General features: G+C 36.9%; 1 protein-coding gene across 3 annotated transcripts in view; it reads right to left on the bottom strand.

Moving 5' to 3' along the window:
* LOC150086503 (multiple PDZ domain protein-like) overlaps positions 1 to 19,899 on the bottom strand; it is a 431,516-nt gene that overhangs the window by 37,081 nt on the left and 374,536 nt on the right. For all 3 annotated transcript variants that reach the window (XR_016546894.1, XM_090372609.1, XM_090372607.1), the window contains exon 29: positions 9,229 to 9,300. Coding sequence is in view for 2 of the 3 variants with exons in the window: in XM_090372609.1 (XP_090228735.1) it covers positions 9,229 to 9,300 (72 nt within the window). In the remaining variant the exon portion in view is untranslated. The remainder of the gene's footprint in view (positions 1 to 9,228; positions 9,301 to 19,899) is intronic.

Below are 19,899 nucleotides of genomic sequence, written 5' to 3' on the forward strand. Positions count from 1 at the left end.
AACCTTGGATTACCTCAAGACTTGAGGGAGTCTGCAAGGCTCTAGGGAGAATATTTTTATCAGCATGGCCCTCATTTTTAGGTAGAAAGAATCTATTTTGTAAAGACAGCATTCCTTTGAACACCGATAGTGCAAGGATTTTTGTCAGTATTATTGAGGTTAACTTAAGGATTCAAGGAAACTGCTAGTTATGAGGGAGAAGAGTAATGTGGACCTGATGAATTTATTTGATGATATGGGTAAGGGCCTAAATAACTTCAAGGAGTATGTTAGGGTAGTAAACTACAGAAGAATACTTAGTTTTAACTGTATCTACAGTAATGTCAAAAGCGTTGTCAATAAAATGGGCGAGTTCAAACTCCTGGTTAGGATAACTAAAACTGACATAATAGGGTTAAGAGAAACATGGTGCTCTCCAGCAATTGGGGATACCATTAGCTTTTCTGGCCGCTTGTTTATACTGTTCAGAAAACTTCATGTCTGCCTATATCATAACTCATAGATCCCTTTCTTTCTCTACTGTTTTTAATTCAGACCCAAGTTAAATAATTAATTTAATTTAAACATAGTTGCCACTTTTCCTACTTTTCTTGACTCCTGTTTAAGTCATTCAGAAGGAGTGTTGCTTGGCGCTGATCATTAACGAATCTATAAATCTTTTCAATGTCTGCAAATTTTGACATTGCTCCACTCTCTCTTTGTCAATGTCATTTATGAAAATCAGAAACAGCAATGGTCCAAGAACTTATCCTAGTGAACCACACTTCTGACACTATTCTTGAATAGTGTCAGAAATGTATGATATGATTAATGGGTATCCTTCAGATTGGTTACACCAATCTGAAGGATACCCATTCATCGCAACACTCTGTCTTCTGCCCTGCAGCCATCCTGCAGTAGATCTTAGAATCTTTCCAGTAATCCCGACATGTTACAGCTTATACAGTAAGCTTGAATGAGTCAAATGCCATACTAAAATCAAAATGAACAATTTCAAAATTATTCTCTACATCCATCTTATGAGTAATTATGTCAAAATATGGGAAAATCATGTATATATGATTTTCCCTTAACCATGTTGTCTGTCCTTCAAAATGCCACTTCTGTCTTGTTATATCTGCAATAAGGCCTCTAAGATTGGGATTATTCATACCACAAATTTAAACAGATATACCAACCATTTAAAACTGATTTAATAGTAAAATAAAATAAAATAAAATAATACAAAAGACTGGAAAGGAATAGCGAAAGCTTAAAAAGACTGTAAATAATATTTACAGTCTTTTTAAGTTGCGCACCATACCCATTGCGCACCATACAAAAGACTGTAAAATAATATTTACAAAAATTTGATTATTTACAAAAAACTAATTTACAACAAAAATAAAATAAAATAAAGTAAGTAAATAAGTTAAAATGCATTAAAATATAAATTTAAAAGCGATAAAAACACTATTGAAGCTTTCGGAGGTGTCTGCCTCCTTCCTCAGCAATAATGAAACTTAAGCGTCACATCCTTAAATACCAGGTTCACGGCACACGTGGATGACCAGGCGCATACTCGGTATTCCTTTCACTTGTACCAGAACCGGAAGTGGTCTGGGGACGTGGAAAACTAAAACGTTTATCTCTGGAAAAAACCACCGCCTCAACAGGGGGGTAACGCCTAACTCCCCTGTCTCTGTTCATGCTATTGTTGCCAGAGGATCCAACAGACTTTCCAGCCACTTGCTATTTTTGGTTATTTTGGTTTTAAGGAGCATTAGCAACTAAGGCCATATTGTTCTGGGAATATGCGGTGGTCATTCCCTGACCTTTCCGCATCCTCCGTATTTGGTGGTGACAGGCTCGAACCCCGGTCTAATCAAGAAGCGTGTGCTACGCACCTGCTCCTTCCCACCTGGCTACGGAGGCGCCTCCAGCCACTTGCGGTCCCAGAATCTATGCGCCCGGTTGGGGGAAATCTGGTGTTGTTTTTCCTAATAGTGCTCGGCAATGGCGGATTTATTGAGCTCTGTGGTCCGTATCACTCTTGAATGTTCCCCCAGACAGTCCTTGAGACGCTGTCCTGTCTCCCCCACATAACATTCCCCATAATCTGTTTGCCCACCATTGCAGGGATCATTATCTTATTCCACATGGATTTAGGATCAAGGCACCATTTAAAGATGCCCGTTTGTCCAGGATTATCACATGGTACCAAAAGAAGGTTTTGAATACATGGATTCAGAAACTTCATGATGACTTGAGACATAGTAGGAGATTGACTGATGTAGCATTAGGTGATATTAGTAGTAGATTGTCCCCCCCACCACACCTGATGGGTGTGAAGAGGTTAGTTCTGGAGAGGACGAATAGGATTACCTATTCATATAAACAGAGACATATTAGGAAGTTCAACACGTTATTAGAGGAGCAGTCGACTGTATTTAGGGGTAGTAACCATTCCAACTTTATTCAGAACTTAAATGGCAAACCTTTTACCCAAGAACAAAAGAGACTATTGGCTCTTGGACCTAAGTTTGCATTGCTACCCCCAAACCTCTAATTACCGAAACATCTATGGGCATTGAGAGGGCAATTAGCAAATTACCTGAACACCTTGCCAATCAAATTTGTGTTAAAGCTGTTGCCATCCTGGGCCAGGCAAAAATGGTTGCTCCAAATCATGCCCCGAAACAGAAGAAAGCACTAGAAGAACTTAAACGGAATGAAGATATTATAATCCTACCAGTAGACAAAGGCAGATCAATGGTGGTATTAAGCAAGGATGATTACCACAAGAAAGTGTTAAGGCTTATTAGGTGATAATGGTACTTATAAGATTATCCATAGAAACCCCTTGGGTAGCTTAGAACAGCATGTAAATAAGATGCTACTTTCCTGGCTAAAAATGGAAAAGATTTCAAAGGACAAGTATCGGTCCATGCATGCAACAGGGTGTCGGCTGCCCAGATTTTATGGGTTACCTAAGACGCACAAGGAGAATGTTCCATTATGGCCCATAGTTTCCTTCATTGGTAGCCCTACATATGCTCTATCTAAATATCTGGCGCAGCTGATTTCTCCGGTTGTGGGTCGGTCCACGTTGGTCATTGGAGATAGTGTGAAATTTGTGAACTTTGTAAGGAGTCAAGATATAGGGGAGGATGAGATGATGATGTCATATCATTATTCACGTGTATCCCCATAGCACATGGGATAGAATGTGTGAAGTTGGCGTTACAGAAGGATAATACCTTAAGTGCTAGATCCCACCTAAACATAGAAGATATATGTTGTGCTGTTGAATTATGTCTTTCTAGTACAACTTAGGTTTTCCAAGGAGTGATGTATAAACAGGTTCACGGCACAGCCGTGGGTTCTCCAATCAGCGCCACTGTCGCAAATCTGGCTATGGAGGAATTAGAGAATAGGGTTTTTGCGAGATTGGAGTTCCCTATGCGTAAGTGGAAATGATATGTTGGTGACACGTTCACTATTGTAAAGAAGAGGAGAGAGGAAGATGTGGTCTCACTTCTCAATGGTTTCTCCCCTTTATAAAATTCACCTCGGAGGTAGAAATAGATGGTACCCTCCCATTTCTGGACATAATGGTATATAGGGAAGGCCCCAGACTTAGAACCAAGGTTTATAGGAAACCAATGTGTAGGAGCCAGTATACACATTATAGGACGGCACAGACTGCCCAACATAAAAATAGTGTGGCAAGAGCACTTTTGGGTAGGATGAGGACACATTGCAGCACCTCTGGAGGGGAGAAGGAAATTAGGCAAATTACGAAGGATCTTATGAGGTGCGGTTACCCCAGAGGGTCATTGTAAATACAAGAGAGAGGAAGAGCCCAATTGCGTAGTTCAGCCTGTACCGCTTACCACAGTGTATGTTCCCTACTATCCGGGCCTGTCAGATCGCATTGCGAGGATGCTTCGCAACTTTCAGACATGCTGTGTGCAGCTCCCGGGCCAGAGGTTGCACACAGTAGTGTCCCAGGTCAAAGACCCCATTACTAGGGATTCCACTAGTGGGGTCGTATATGAGATCACATGCCCGGATTGTGGGGAATGTTATGTGGGGGAGACAGGACAGTGTCTCAAAGACCGTCTGGGGGAGCATTCAAGAGCGATGCAGACCGCAGAACTCAATAAATCTGCCATTGCCGAGCACTATTGGGAAAAACAACGCCAGATCTCCCCTGACAACGCTGTCATACTTGACCGGGCACATAGATTCTGGGACCGCAAGTGGCTGGAAAGTCTGTGGACTGAATCCTCTGGTAACAATAGCATGAAGAGAGACAGGGGATTAGGCTTCACCCCCTTTTTGAGGCGGTAGTTTTTGCCAAAAATAAATGCTTTAGTTTTCCACATCCCCAGAGGACTCCTCCATAGCCAGGTGGGCAGGAGCGGCAGTGAGTAGCACACGCTTCTTGATTAGACCGGGGTTCGAGCCCATCACCACCAAATACGGAGGATGCGGTAAGGTCAGGGAATGACCACCACATATCCCGGAGCAATATGGCCTTAGTTGCTAATGCTCCTAAAATCCAAAAAAATAAAAAATAAATAACGTCCCCAAACCACTTCCGGTTCTGGTATAAGTGAAAGGAATACCGAGTATGCGCCTGGTCATCCACGTTTGCCGTAAACCTGGTATTTAAGGATGTGTCGCTTAAGTTTCACTATTGCTGAGGAAGGAGGCAGACCGAAAGCTTCAATAGTGTTTTTATCGCTTTTAAATTTATATTTTAATGCATTTTAACTTATTTACTTACTTTATTTTATTTTTGTTGTAGATTAGTTTTTTGTAAATAATCAAATTTTTGTAAATATTATTTTACAGTCTTTTGTATCATTTTATTTTATTTTACTATTAAATCAGTTTTAAACAGTTGGTGTATCTGTTTAAATTTGTGGTATGAATAATCCCAACCTTAGAGGCCTTATTGCAGATATAACAAGACAGAAGTGGCATTCTGAAGGACAGACAACATGGTTAAGAGAAAACCATATATACATGATTTTCCCTTAACAAACCTAGTAACTAACTAGGTTTTCCCTTAACTAATCTAGTAAGCTATTTTGACACAGTTACTCATAGGATGGATGTAGAGAATAATTTTGAAATTGTTCATTTTGATTTTAGTATGGCATTTGACTCATTCAAGGTTACTGTATAAGCTGTAACATGTCGGGATTATTGGACAGATTCTAAGATCTACTGCAGGATGGCTGCAGGGCAGAAGACAGAGTGTTGTGATTAATGGGTATTCTTCAGTTTGGTGTAACCAATCTGAAGGATACCCATTAATCATATCATACATTTCTGACACTATTCAAGAATAGTGTCAGAAGTGTAGTTTCCTAAGATAAGTTCTTGGACCATTGCTGTTTCTGATTTTCATAAATGACACTGACAAAGAGAGTGGGAGTAAAGTCAAAATTTGCAGACATTGAAAAGATTTATAGATTTGTTAATGATCAGTGCCAAGCAGCACTCCTTCTGAATAACTTAAACAGGAGTCAAGAAAAGTAGGAAAAGTGGCAACTATGTTTAAAATAAATTAATTATTTTAACTTGGGTCCGAATTAAAAACAGTAGAGAAAGAAAGGGATCTATGAGTTATGATATAGGCAGATATGAAGTTTTCTGAACAGTATAAACAAGCGACCAGAAAAGCCAATGGTATCCTATCAATGATTTATTGAACACTATCCTGTAGAGATAGGGAAATCATAATCCTATTGTATAAGGCAATTGTAAGACTGAATTTCAGATAATGTGTTCAAGTAAGGAGACCTCATATAAAAAAGGACATTGAGCTTCTTGAAGGGGTCAAAAGACAGACAACTTGCTGTTTGTTTGTTATTTGGTTTTTAGGAGCATTAGCAACTACGGAGGATGTGGAAAGGTCAAGGGAATGACCACCGCATATTCCAGGAGCCATATCGCTCCTGGAATATGCGGTGGTCATTCCCTTGACCTTTCCACATCCTCCGTATTTGGTGGTGACGGGCTCGAACCCAGGTCTAATCAAGAAGTGTGTGCTACGCACTGCTGCTCCTTCCCACCTGGCTACGGAGATGCCTCAGACAACTTGCAAGATGAGATTGGCAAAAGGGTGACTGTACGAGCAAAGTTTTCAATTAAGTGGGGTACAGAGCTTGGCAACTTAAAGGTGACCTGATTGAGGTTTATAAGGCTGTGAGAAGGGTTAGTAAGATGAAAGAAGGTGAAATTTTCACTGTTATGAGGAATTCCAGAAATAAGGTAATAAATTCAAAACACAAGGGAAACAGTTTCACCCAATCTGTAGGAAGTTTTAGCCAGCAAGTCACTGATTACTGGAACAGGTCGCCTCCGCAGATAGTTGGGAGTTCAGTTGATGTGAGTCATTTACTACCAGGCGTAGAAGATCTATCTATCTTCCCCCCCCACACACACACACTTGTTTTGGAGGCCATAAATTATTGTTCAAGAAGAGTAATTTACATGACAGATGCTGAGAGATAAGGTACCACCATCTGTGCTACTACTTTTGGGTTCTGCTGCTATTTTCACTTTCTGTGTAATGCATATACAAATATCTTTCTCACTAGACAGTTGCTGCTAATGCTACAGAAGTTAGGCATCCTTCATGTTTATATAAATGGTTTCTTATCTCATTATTATCATTTATAATCCTCGAAAATAGAAATATCACTTACATACAGTGGTTAAATGGCATTATTCAGACAAGTTCTAACACTATTTACCAAATGATACTTGCATTCTGAATGAAAAACTTATTTAAAATTTGGAAAACTAGTTAGTTAACATTATTGAAACTGCATATATTAGAATTTAATTTGGTTCCTTCTTATTTGAGAAACACAAATCAAACTAACTAGATAACTCATAATGCAGGCAATCATTATTTGTGGATGAATATACTAGCTCTGTACACTGAAAATAAATACTTTAATTAAATTCAATAAGTAACACACAGCTAGTGTGAATAACTAACGGATAAACTAAAATAAAAAAGATTAACCTTTACAAAATTACATACAATCTTACTGGTGCTGCCTTAAACATGGAGTCAGGAAAAACAGCATCCCTACAGTCATGTGGCTGGCTAAATTTCCTGCTGAAGAAGAGTCCAAAGTAGGTTCCAATACATGTAGTTTTGTTAATGCTAATTAGTTTTCAAAATTTTTAATAAAACTTTTTTGTCCAGAATGAACAAAGTTTCAAGTACCATACATTAAAGCAAGTATTACCAGTTTTACTGATTATTACCCTTTGCTTTATAATTTAAGCGTAAAAGTTCATCTTTATACTTTATTTAATTAAAATAATCTAAATTTCATACCACATTTTGACCAAAATTTCTCCCATTTTACTACTGATGTACTCACTAACCGAGGATCACTTGAAATACTCCATACGAGAAATTCAAAATGAATATATGGGAATCTCAATAAAGACTTCTTTAAACTCCACCCACCTACTCAATCAACAACATACTGTGCATTTCACAGTACAAATTTACTGAAGGATGATTACTGTGAACATCAGCTTCCAAGGAGTTGTGTGAATTTATTGGAAGGCAGATGATGACAATTGACATTATGTGAATCCATAAATGATGAAATAAGGGCTATCCAACTTACTGGTCAATAAAGTATAGTATCTACATAATGGTATTCATCACAAACACTAGTAGCGTTCAGAGAATTTACACAATACTACCCCCACAAACTTTACTGAAAATCTCACATGCTTCCTATCTACTTAATCAACTAGTCTAAATGATGCAACCAAGTAGAACACCTTCCCATTTACATGCATATACAGCGGATTCCAGTTATTTGGGGCAAATCTTAAAAAAACAGAAACCAATCGAGAAAATAGCCAGGGTTTACTTCGCTTAATTGGGACAGCATGCCGTTTAATCGGGACAGGAGACCACAGCACTGGAGATTACCCTACGATTGTCTCCAACGGTACCACATTGTTCGGTCGAAATTCTGGAGGTCACAACCATAAAAAAATAAAAACAATTAACAGTCACCTGTTTATTGGGCTTTTCTGTTAGTGAAATCTATCATAAACGGACAGTAAACTCGATCTTACTGAATTTGCGATAATACCGACAGCTGGAATTCTGTGGATTATTATGGCGAAACGTGTTTACACTTCCATGAAATCTTCAATCATATAAAAAAAATCAATTTTCAGATCTTCCCTTCATTCCTATTTTTAAAGCTTTGTAACTCGTTACTCGGTTCTCACTTGCGCGTATCGTGTTACTTGCAATTTGTGTGTGCCATGTTCTTTGTTATTGATTGCTTATCTTTTTACTGTTTTAAATTTTAACCCCCCACCCACAAGTGTCAGTGAACAGAAATGTCAACTAGTTCGTACGTACATATTGCAGTACGTATTAATTATTCTGATTATCATGTGTATTCTTCAGATTTTCACATATCATTTAATTTTTTAATTGGTAAGGTAATAAAGGGTAAATTTGTGCTTAATATATCTTTGCTTTTATAGCCTGTGGATAATATTCCTCCTATTTTCGCTAATTAGAATCGCTGTTTAATAGACTTAAATTCAATTCACAAATGTGATCACAACGACCAGCGCTTACTGCACATCATATAGTGAACAATACTTTACTATGGTAAGTTCGTCGTAACGTGATTTGATTGTACAGTGAACTAATTGTAAAGGGGGGGTACATTGTATTTTTAACTATTTACGTGAAACTTCGGATAATTGGGGCAGCTGCTTAATTGGGCCAAAATGACTAGTCCCGATCCGTCCCAAATAACCGGAATTGACTGTATATGGAATGAAGCTAATAGAATTAGTAATAGCATAATATACCTTAAAAGAAGACACAAGACTATACAAAAATGCACAAAAGAAATCTTAATAGAGAACAAAAGATGTAAGAAATGATTCTGTGCAGGAGGCTTTATAACAACATTTTGTTATAAAGGAGCTGCCTTGCTCCTTTCTTCAAATGCTTATTGAGTTCTTTATACACCCCATAATATTATTCATAACATCTTTCTTTTGCTATTAAAGTTGTTCTAACTACCAAATGCAGGTCTAGAAATATCTCAAAAGATATTTCTACCAAAATTTCTACCACTGCATAATTCTTCACATACATATCTTGAATAGCATAAAAATTGAGAAACAAACTTTGATAATATCTTAGTTTCTACTTACTGTATCATAATCAGCTCCAATAAGAGGCATTTCATTCACAGACAAAATCATATCTCCAACACACAGACCAGCCTAATATGTACAAGAGATTAATTTATTTATAAAATTTTCAAAGGTAAAGTTCAGAATTAGTTGAAAAAAAGATTAAAAAAAAAAGCTCTTAAATTTCTGATGTAATGCATTTGTTTACTGCCAATAATATCTGTTACATAAATACAAAAATAATCTGTAATGTGTTACTGTTACAATAAAAGGCTATACTAATTTTCCCCTAATCATTATTCACATATTATGGAGAATTAATTTCAAAGATATAATGGAACAACAATAACAGAAAATCAAAATATAAATTTTTAATATAATGTTTAAATGGCATGTTGCACATGTTATCCTGTCCAAATCTCTTGAAGTAAAAGAACTTCACCTGTGTAGGGTTCAGAATCTATTTATTAGTAATAGAGTCTAACAATCACACATTTCACAAATATTTTCCCTCCACTTCAATGATTACAAAATTAAAAATAAGATGGTTTACCTATTCATTTTTTAAAATTATTAATTTTTAATCTTACTTTTTAATATAAATTAAAATTTATATTAAAAACAAAATTAATGAAAATAATAATATTAATACTAAGGTAACCACTTACTTGTAATTCTGAAATTGCACCATCACAAAAACACCAAAATGTCAAACTGAAATACTATTTCTCATACTGCATTTGTATTAATATTAAATTAAGTAAGTATAAATGGATGTGAAAGTTACACAAGGTGCCAGTAACTATAAGGGTGAGAAACGTAGAAAATGAAGAGTAGTAGATTAGTGAAAGGTGAAAGAATGTTAATATCCTAGAGGCTATGATGAATTGAGTAAATTATGGGCTGAATTGCCTAGCCAACAAGGGGAACTGTAAAGTAAAATCAGTACAACAAAATATTACTAAAATGCAAATAAAAATGAAAATGGTATAGCTGTCATCAGATATGGGGGGAAACAATTTTAGCAAAAGGTCAAATGTAAGTAATGAAAAAATGCTTGATCTGATGTCAGCAGAAATAAATACTGATACATGATCAGGTGACTACACCTGACCATGTATTAGGAACTGAGTTTCTATACTTGTCCATAGTAGTAGAAGAAAAGTGAAAGGCCAAAAAGGAATGAAATTAGCACTTTCTAATACAGTATGGACAAGGTAGTCCCAACGAGAGTGTAATTTATTTAGGTAAAAATTAATTCAGGTAAGAATAAGTATTGAGCTGGGATAAAAATGGTTAATATTAATATGTTTAATATAAATATGTGGAATTTAGTGTAGGATTTAATTTTTTTATAGATAAGAAATCAATGTATTTTAAAAAATAAGTTTGGAACAAGCAAATGGTATAAGTGTGAGGTATTAAATTGAGGATGGGGAAGGGAAAAGAAATATTTTAAATAAATAAATACAAAAAATAGCAATAGAAGTAGAATAGTAGGAATGTTTGTTTCACCCTCGTATTACACTAATAGTTTAATGAATGGGAAGAAATTTAGAATTACACAGAAAGTTAAAAAAGCATAGAAAAAGTTATTAAATAACACTACACTTGCTGGAGTTGTGAAGTCCAACCTTGTAGTAAGGGCTCTGGCATTTGTAAGCATTAGTAAAAACGGGAGCTAATACCAAATGCTTGTATTGAAAAGAAAAATGTGTGTCAAGACATGCCGAGAAACGAATCTAAAATGAAACCAAAAGTATGATAAGACAGTGAAAGTTGTTATTGTTATTTTGGTTTTTAGGAGCATTAGCAACTAAGGCCATATCTCCGGGGATATGCGGTGGTCATTCCCTGACCTTTCCGCATCCTCTGTATTTGGTGGTCACGGGCTCAAACCCCGGCCTGATCAAGAAGCGTGTGCTACGCACTGCTGCTCCTGCCGACCTGGCTACGGAGGCGCCCTACAGTGAAAGTGTACGATACATGGAGTATTTCAATAAAAACCAGGAGAAAATGAGCTGGCGGGGAAAAATAAAGGCTGGGAGCTGAGATGCACAAATTGTGTAGCGTAGATGAATGTATGCAGGCTTAAACCAAATGAGCAATAAATATATACATGAGAAAGCAATTTATAGCAGAAAAGTGGACTTAATAGTAAGCTGCGAAGAAATTCAAAATAGCAGAAAAATAGAGACCTCCATAGTCGTATTTAGAATACAAGTTGTGAGAAGGAAGAGCACAATATGAGATACAGAGCAAATGATGTTTCCCACACTTAGTCGTATTTTCTTAAGAGTTATCTATGGTGCATCTACACCAATATTATATTGATATTAAAACTCTTACTCTTAACGTATCCATGTGCATTTAGCTATTTTTAAATATTATCATATAAACATTTTGGCATCTCTCATATTGTGTGATTTATCTTCACAACTGGGTTGTCATGTCTGCAATACCAGGGTACCTGCCCACCCACCGATGATAGGCCAATAGCTTTGAAACTGTGTCGTCTGGGTGGTGGTACTCACTGAGAAAAAGTAACAATAGTCTTCTCTATTAGTGAAGCATTACTTACTCGAGGTAGTGCAATACCATGGCAACTCGTTGCGAAGGAAGAGCACAATGTGAGATATAGAGCAAATGATGCCTCCCACACTAACTACTATCCTAGTTTCTTAAGAGTTATCTATGGTGTATCTAGACCGATATTATATAGATATTAAAATTCTTACTCTTAATGTATTATGCCTTGTGCATTTAGTTATTTTTAAAAATTAGAATACAAGTGCATGGAGATAATTTATAATTAGCGTTGAAAAAAGGAAAAGAAATGTGGTTGGAATAGTTGGAATTTTACTACCTACAGAACCACTGACACCTTATCTATGCTGCACAGGTCGACTAACTGTGCATTCTTGTACCTTGCGTGGTCAACAGGTTGCATTCAGTTTTCATAGGGGTGGTCATAATTCAGTGATCACTCGTGTATAAAGAATTATACGGTGGCAAAAAACATATACACGTAGGCCAAATGATGGGGCTACATTATAATAAGCTGAAAAGTAAATGTGTAAGATTATGGTAAATAAGAATCATCAAATATTTTGAGAAATAAATAAATTAATAATTATAATCTATCCAAATTTGCACAAAAGTGTATTCTAGGAAAAAGAACCGGTTTAAATCCAATGAAATAAATAACACGGTGAATTAAGATCAAAAGGAGGTGCATTTTATGGAACTGATTATAAAAGAACACGACATAAAGAAACATGAAATGACATGCAAAAAGTCTATATATATGAAACAATCCCAAGGAAACATTTAAAGTACAGGAAATAATTCCATGCATATAATACTAGATAAATTCACAGGTAGTATCAAGTGTGAATTTACTGTGGAAACAGTAGTAAATGAAACCGAGGAAAAAGATCAGTTAACATTATATCCAATTATGAAGTGATATAACTCCAGGAATATAAGTAACATGGTGACTAAAGATGAAATAAGTCCATAAATATATATGCAACAATTCGAAAGAAACATTTAAGGTATAGAAGAGAAGGAAATAATTCCATGTACATAAAACTAGGCAGATCCACAGGTAGAATCACGTGTGAATTTACTATATCATTTCAGGGATATAAGTAACATGGTGAATAAAGATCCAAAGGTGTAGTTATGGATCCAATTATAAAAGAACAGGCAATAAGTCCATGTAAATGAAATAATTCCAAGGAACTAACTAGAGTATGTAAGAACAGGAAATAATTTCATGTATATCACTTTAGATATATCTACATGTAGTATAGGGTGTGGATTCACAGTGGAAAGAAAGAATAGTAAATATATCCCAGGATAAAGAACCAGTTGACAAATCCATCAGAAGTGTAGTTAAGAATCCAATTATAAAAAGAACAGGAAACAACTTTATGGACTTGAAACAGTTAGCATTAGCATTAGTAGAGGCATTTGATGCAAGAAATCAAGCTTATGCAGCATCAGGCAAAAAAAAAAAAAATAAAAATAAATAAATAAAAAATAACTACTTCCACTTCACCCCTCTGTTCGTTCGAAATACCTGTCCAGCTGAGCCTTAAACTTATTTAGGCTATCAACTTCCATGATAAGGGATGGAAGTCTGTTCCACCAACCCACAGGCTAAAGGCAAATTTCCGCACGTCTATCCTACATCTGTCTTTCCTCAATTTGAATTTATGCCCTCTCAGGTGATTATTCTGAGCAAGGGGAAGAATTCCCATCACCATTGAGCATGCTCAAACCATTCAAGGCTTTATACACCTCTATCAGATCACCTCGCTGGTGCCTAGTCTCCACACACTGTAATTTGCAAAACTCAAGCCATTCTTCGTAAGAGCACCCTTTGTTCCATTCACTAATCTTGTTGCCCTTCTCTCTACTCGTTCCAGCAGCTCTACATCCTTCTTGAAATGAGGCCTCCAGGCCTGTATACAGTACTCTAGGTGTGGTCTGACCATTGCCTTATGCAAGGGAATAATCACCACCTTATCCCTGGTAAAAAAATTCCTATATATCATTGACAATACACCATGAGCTACTCTTGCAGCCCGTTTGCACCGCTCACAGAATTTCATATCTGCCTGCACAACCACCCCAGGTCCCTTTCATTCTCTACCACCGTCAGTGTAGTACCACAGAGTTGATACATTGCTCTGGGGTTGCTGTTTCCCATATGTAGTACTTTACATTTGTCAATGGTAAACTTCATTTGCCACCTCTCAGCCCATCTGCTCAACCTTTCCACATCCTGTTGCAGCAGCACAGTGTCAGTAGTGTCCTTGACAACCCTGCCAACCTTCGTATCGTCTGCAAACTTGGACATTAAGAGTGATATACCACCGTAAATATCATTTATAATTACAGAAAACAATAATGGACCCAATAATGAACCCTGAGGGACTCCACTAATAACATTAGTCCACGATGAGCAGTGTCCATTGATTACCACTCTCTGTCTTCTCCCCCTCAACCACCCCTTTATCCATAGCAGCAATTTGCCTCCAATGCCATACTGCTCCAATTTTTGCAGCAGTCTTCCATGTGCAACAGTATCAAAAGCCTTTCTAAGATCCAAGTATATAATATCAAAGTTATTCCCTGCATCCAGTTCTTTTGTGACTGCATCATAGTATCCAATCAAATTGGTCAGGCAAGACTTCCCCTTAACAAAACCATGCTGTGTCCGAGCTATAACTGAAGTCTTGAATAGATGATCCTGCAGTGCTTCTTTAACCAGTGCCTCCATTAAGTTTCCGGGAACATAAGTTAAACTCACAGGTCTATAATTACTTGTGTCGCCTTTTGATCCTCCTTAGTGAATTGGGGTCACATTTGCACATCTCCAGTCCATGGGTACCTCCCCTGAGTCCAAGGAATCTCTCATAATTATGGCTAAGGGTTTGCTTACTTCCTTTGCTGCCTCCTTTAATATAACTGGATAGATCCCATCCACACCAGGTGTCTTTCTTGTGTTTATCTTCAACAATTTCTCCTCCACTATACTCTCAGTTATTACAAGATTCTCTAGCTTACTGCTAGAGTTGAATACACCTCTGGCATTACCCACGCTGAATAACTCCTCATGTGTGAACGTTGATGCAAAATATTCATTTAGTTTGTTAGCGACCTGAGCAGGATCATCAACAGCTGACCCATCGATATCAAGTGGACCAATCTGATTCATCCCCTTCCTTCTAAAGTTTACATAAGTAAAGAACTCTTTGCTGTTTTTCTTTCCATCCCTTGCAAAACATTTCTCATAATCTGCCTTCGCCTGCCTAGCCTCCTTTGTAACTTGGTTACAGATCAACTTGTGTATATCATAGGCTTCTGTGTCACGTGTTAATTTGTATGTATCCCATGCATTTTTTCTTCTCTGCCATATGTCTCCTTAGTTCATCTGACATCCATTTAGGCCTAAACCTTGAACAATATTTCTTAGTTGTAATGTGAAGCCTAGTAGCTTCCAAGATAAGTTCTTTGAATGCTTCCCATTTTGAATTTGCTGTTGGTAACATTATCAGTTGGTCCCACTGTATAGAATTTAAATACTGTCTCAGTCCATTGTAGTCGCCTTTACGAAAGCAATAACCCTTCCCTTTACCCCTAATGGTAGTTAAGTCTGAGTAAATCCCATTTCAGCACACTGTGATCACTGCCACCTAGTGGTTCATTTATCTGCAGATTCTTAATGCATGAAGAATCACTACTGATAATCAAATCAAGAGTATTACTCCCTCTAGGTGCCTCCCGAACATGCTGATGTAGAAAACAATCATCCAATAAATCCACAAGAGCCTTGCTAGTGTGTGAGTGACCAGCCCCCAAATTCCAGTCAATATCTGGGAAATTAAAATCCCCCATTATAAGACTCTCTGATTTACTGGCCCACTCTATTTCTCTGTACAGTTTCTTATTATACTCATCAGAGCCATTAGGCGTATAGCACACTCCTACTCTCAATTTTGATCTCCCAATGCTTATGTCACACCAAACTGACTCGACACTGCCCTGTCCAGCGATGTCGACTGGCTTCACTTTCTTGGATTTTATGTATTTCTTAACTAATAGCATAACCCCTCCTCCCTTCCTATCTATCCTTTCTGTAGACATTGTACTCCCCAAATTCCAGTTCTGCATTCCTTATATCTGTGTGGCACCACGTCTCTGAAATCCCAACAATATCTGCCTTTGATGTTTTGAGCAATACCTCAAATTCATCAAATTTATTTGCTAAACTCCTAGCATTGGTGTACACGCAAGTATACATGCACCTGTTCTTTTTCTTAGCTACCCTAACCCAACCCATGTGTTTACTTGTACCACAATGATTCCCAGCAGTCTTTGAAATATCCTGCATCTTATTTTCCAGTCTGCTGCTCATTCTAATAGAAGCAGTGCAAGAATCACTTTCACCTCTTGCAGTGGCTACTGTTAATCTATTAGTCCTTGTATCCCCCCAATCTAGCAGTTTTCCGACCCACCTAACACTGCCTCGATAGCATCAGCAAACATTCTTGCACCCTTTCTATTTAAGTGTATCCCATCCCTGTAGAAGCAGTCTCTCCTGTTAACAAGTACAGACCAGGCTGAAAAAAATTCTACCCCTTGAGTCCTGCACAATCTTTCCAGGGCCGAATTGATCGACAGGGCTCTCATCATATACTCCCTCCTATCGTGTCTGGGCAGAATTGCAGACACTTTCAAATTCAACCCTAATTCACGGCTTTTTTTCAACAGTGAACTGTACTTGTTAAGTAATTCCGCTGGTCTCCTACTCTTAATATTATTAGTGCCAATGTGTACAACTATATCACCTTTTGTGCCCTTAAAAGATGATATCTGCTCTACGTCATCAACCTTTGCCACTGGCAGACAGTTAAGTGGTATAGACCAGAATCACTAATCAGAGAGTTGTTATAGGATTTTAGTGGAAAAAACTAGAAATGGATATTCAAAGGTGTAGTACATTAACATAAGCTTGGGAAATCCAAGATCCACAAGGTAAATTCTACATATGATATCAACCGTATCCTAAAACAAATCATTAGAAGTCAGCCAAGACACAATATGGTAGATAAATATAAATAAGCCAAGATTCAATAAGGGAAGTTAACTATAAGTAATTTCATGAATGATTATTAAAACAAATTCATTGGATGTATGAGAAAAGTGAAAACATAAGAGTAGAAACTTAGTGAGTGAAGAGTCAAAGTCATCAATCCGAAGAAAATAGTTACATTGGAAATCATGTATAGCTATTACTTACCAAGTAGTGGAATTCCACCAGATAATATACAACTATACATATACGTTTAGAACTGACCAGTAAATTATAACTGAATTTATTACTGATAACATGGGAAACTATATTGAAACAGTATTTTATAAAATAGATAGGGATATTATTGTTGATCAGCTTATTATAAAGGAGTTGTAGAGCTTTAGTGAACAGTAGTTGGTTACTGCATATATTAGCTAGTCTTATGGTTTGGGTACATATCTTATTTTTATGTATTTTGTTGGAAATATTGGAATGTCAGTTGGTAAGATGGATGACATCAAAGTTAAATTTATTTCTTTTATCATATATGTTAATATTATATGGAGGAGAAGCATTGTTAATAGTAATATTGAGGTCAAGGAAGTTGGTTGTGTGATTGGCAGAGTTTTCTTTATTTAGCTTAAGTTCACCAGGGTAAATATCTTTGACCATAGGTTCAAAGTTAGTATTTAAGACTAGGATGTCATCTGCATATCTAAAAGCTAATAGGTTATCATTTGGATTATTTATGGTGTATTGTTCTTCATAATAATGGAGAACAGGTTGGAAACTAAGCTTGATATTTGGGAACCCATAGGAATGCCAATAGTTTGTTTATATGTAAGTTTGCCATTGAATATATAGTTATTAATAAACAGAGGTTTACATAGTTGTTCCATGTATTTTCATTTATGTTTAATTTATATTTGTATCTGTGATAAAGCTGTTTTAGCACAAAAATCAGTAGATTATGTAGTATGGAGGAAAAAAAGGCTGGTAAAATCAAATTGTTCTATGTTTGTTATGGTAATATTAGATTTAAAGGTGTTGATGACAGCTAGGTTATTATTAATTACCAAGTATATGTGAGATTATTAAAAATAGTTTTTAGTAGTTTGAAAAATGTTTGGCTGGAAGGTAGCAGCAAGTGTTTTTAGAGCTAGTAATGAATCTGAAACCAACTGGTTGTTTATGGAATTTTACAATAATATAGAGAAATGGTAGGGTTGAGTTCTGTAATTTAGTGTGTAGTTTAAGTAAAGCAATTAGTTTTTTAACTGTAGCTGAAGGATTAAGATGGTAGGCAGTGAAAGTGGAACTATTTTCTATTTCATTTTTGAGCCGAATACAGTAAAATTGCTTAAATTTAATATTTCAAAATTCCATGCAGTTGGTAGTAATATTGCCAATTCTATAAAGACCAATGTCCTATATAATGTGTTTTAGTTGGATATTGTTTAACCTGAATTTTTGACAGAATGAAGCTAAGGTTTTAAGGATAGATTTTTTGATGTTTAAGAAGGAAATGGTTTATTATGGGTAAATTAAGAGTAGTAAGGTCCCAAGAACTGAGTAAGTTATTAAAATCAAACTTTATATTTTTGTATGGATTATGCTTTTTGTTACCACGTGGGTGTCTACGTTTTTTGGCTAGCAATATATGACTAAGATTAAATAATTTGTAAATGCAGTGTTTGGTTTTTTTTTTTTTTTTTTTAGGAGCATTAGCAACTAAGGCCATATTGCTTCAGGATATGCGGTGGTCATTCCCTGACCTTTTCGCATCCTCCGTATTTGGTGGTGACGGGTTCGAACCCCGGTCTAATCAAGAAGCGTGTGCTACGCACTGCTGCTCCTTCCCACCTGGCTACGGAGGTGCCTGCAGTGTTTAGTGTTAAGAGAACTATTGCTAAATAAATGGATAAATACACATATGTTTTCATAGTACTCACGTGTGTGGTTATCTTCAATGATAGCTAAAATATTTATGGCAGCATTAGTGAAGTTTTGGTGGTGGAAGTGTAATAGTTCTAAATCAGTGTCATTGTTTTTTCCAATGGTTAGGGTTTTACTTTTTGATCTATGTCCATTAATTCTTATGTTTAGGGAGTTAGATGTTTGTCCTACATAATTGATATTGCAAATTTTACAGGTAAGTAGATAGATGACATTTGTATTTTTACAAAAGGGTATAGAATCTGTGCTATGGTTTATTTCAGGGTTACCTGTTGCAGGACAAGTTAGACAACTGTACATATATGAGCTGGATATCATCATTCTTCTTCTTCTCTCTTTCTTAGCGATTCCTTTCTACTTCTTTCTCTCTCTCTCAGGGTAACTCGGGAATTTTTTTTGGCTGGTGCAGCATAAGCCTCAGGCTTCCTTACACCATAGGGCTAATAACACACACACACACACACGGTATCTCAAAAATATTGGTACAAACATTTAGGGGAGGTAGGTAACATCTAAAGGAATGTGAATCGTATAGGAACCCATAATCGGAAACGTCACTGTAAGTCGGTACACGGCGCTGCTCATCAGTTCGCGAGAGGGAAAATTTCTGGTTTACTCATTCAAGCAGTATTCGCCGCATGAAGAGCATGCATCGATATACAAACTGTGAGCTGGCAGACATGCACCTAGTGTATGGATTAGCAGAGGGCAATGGACGAGCCGCTCAACGAATTTATGGAGAACGCTTCCCAGACAGACATGTACCGAACCACCGTTTGTTTGCGCATGTGCATCAAAATTTGTGCGATTATGGGTCATTTAGAGGTAACAGGAGTAGTGCAGGCAGACCACGTTCGACGTGAACTCCCACCATGAAAGAAAGTGTGTTGAATGCCGTCCAGAATAATCCTACTACCAGCACACGTGTTATTGCCTCTGCCTTAAGAGTGTCTTGTTGCAGTGCACAGCGCGTCTGGCACGATGATTTCTTACGCTCCCTTTCATCTCCAAAGGGTTCAGTTACTGTTCCCCCAAGATCATCCTGCATGTGTGGCTTTTGCACACACAGTGGTTTCTCCAAGAAAGTGTTCAAGACTTGAATTTTCCAGCCTATGTTTTGGTCACGGATTAGGCTTATTTCA

Source organism: Mastigoproctus giganteus, chromosome 4 (assembly GCF_048544385.1).
Source record: "Mastigoproctus giganteus isolate SK-2022 chromosome 4, ASM4854438v1, whole genome shotgun sequence".
Classification (NCBI taxonomy): Eukaryota; Metazoa; Arthropoda; class Arachnida; order Uropygi; family Thelyphonidae; genus Mastigoproctus; species Mastigoproctus giganteus.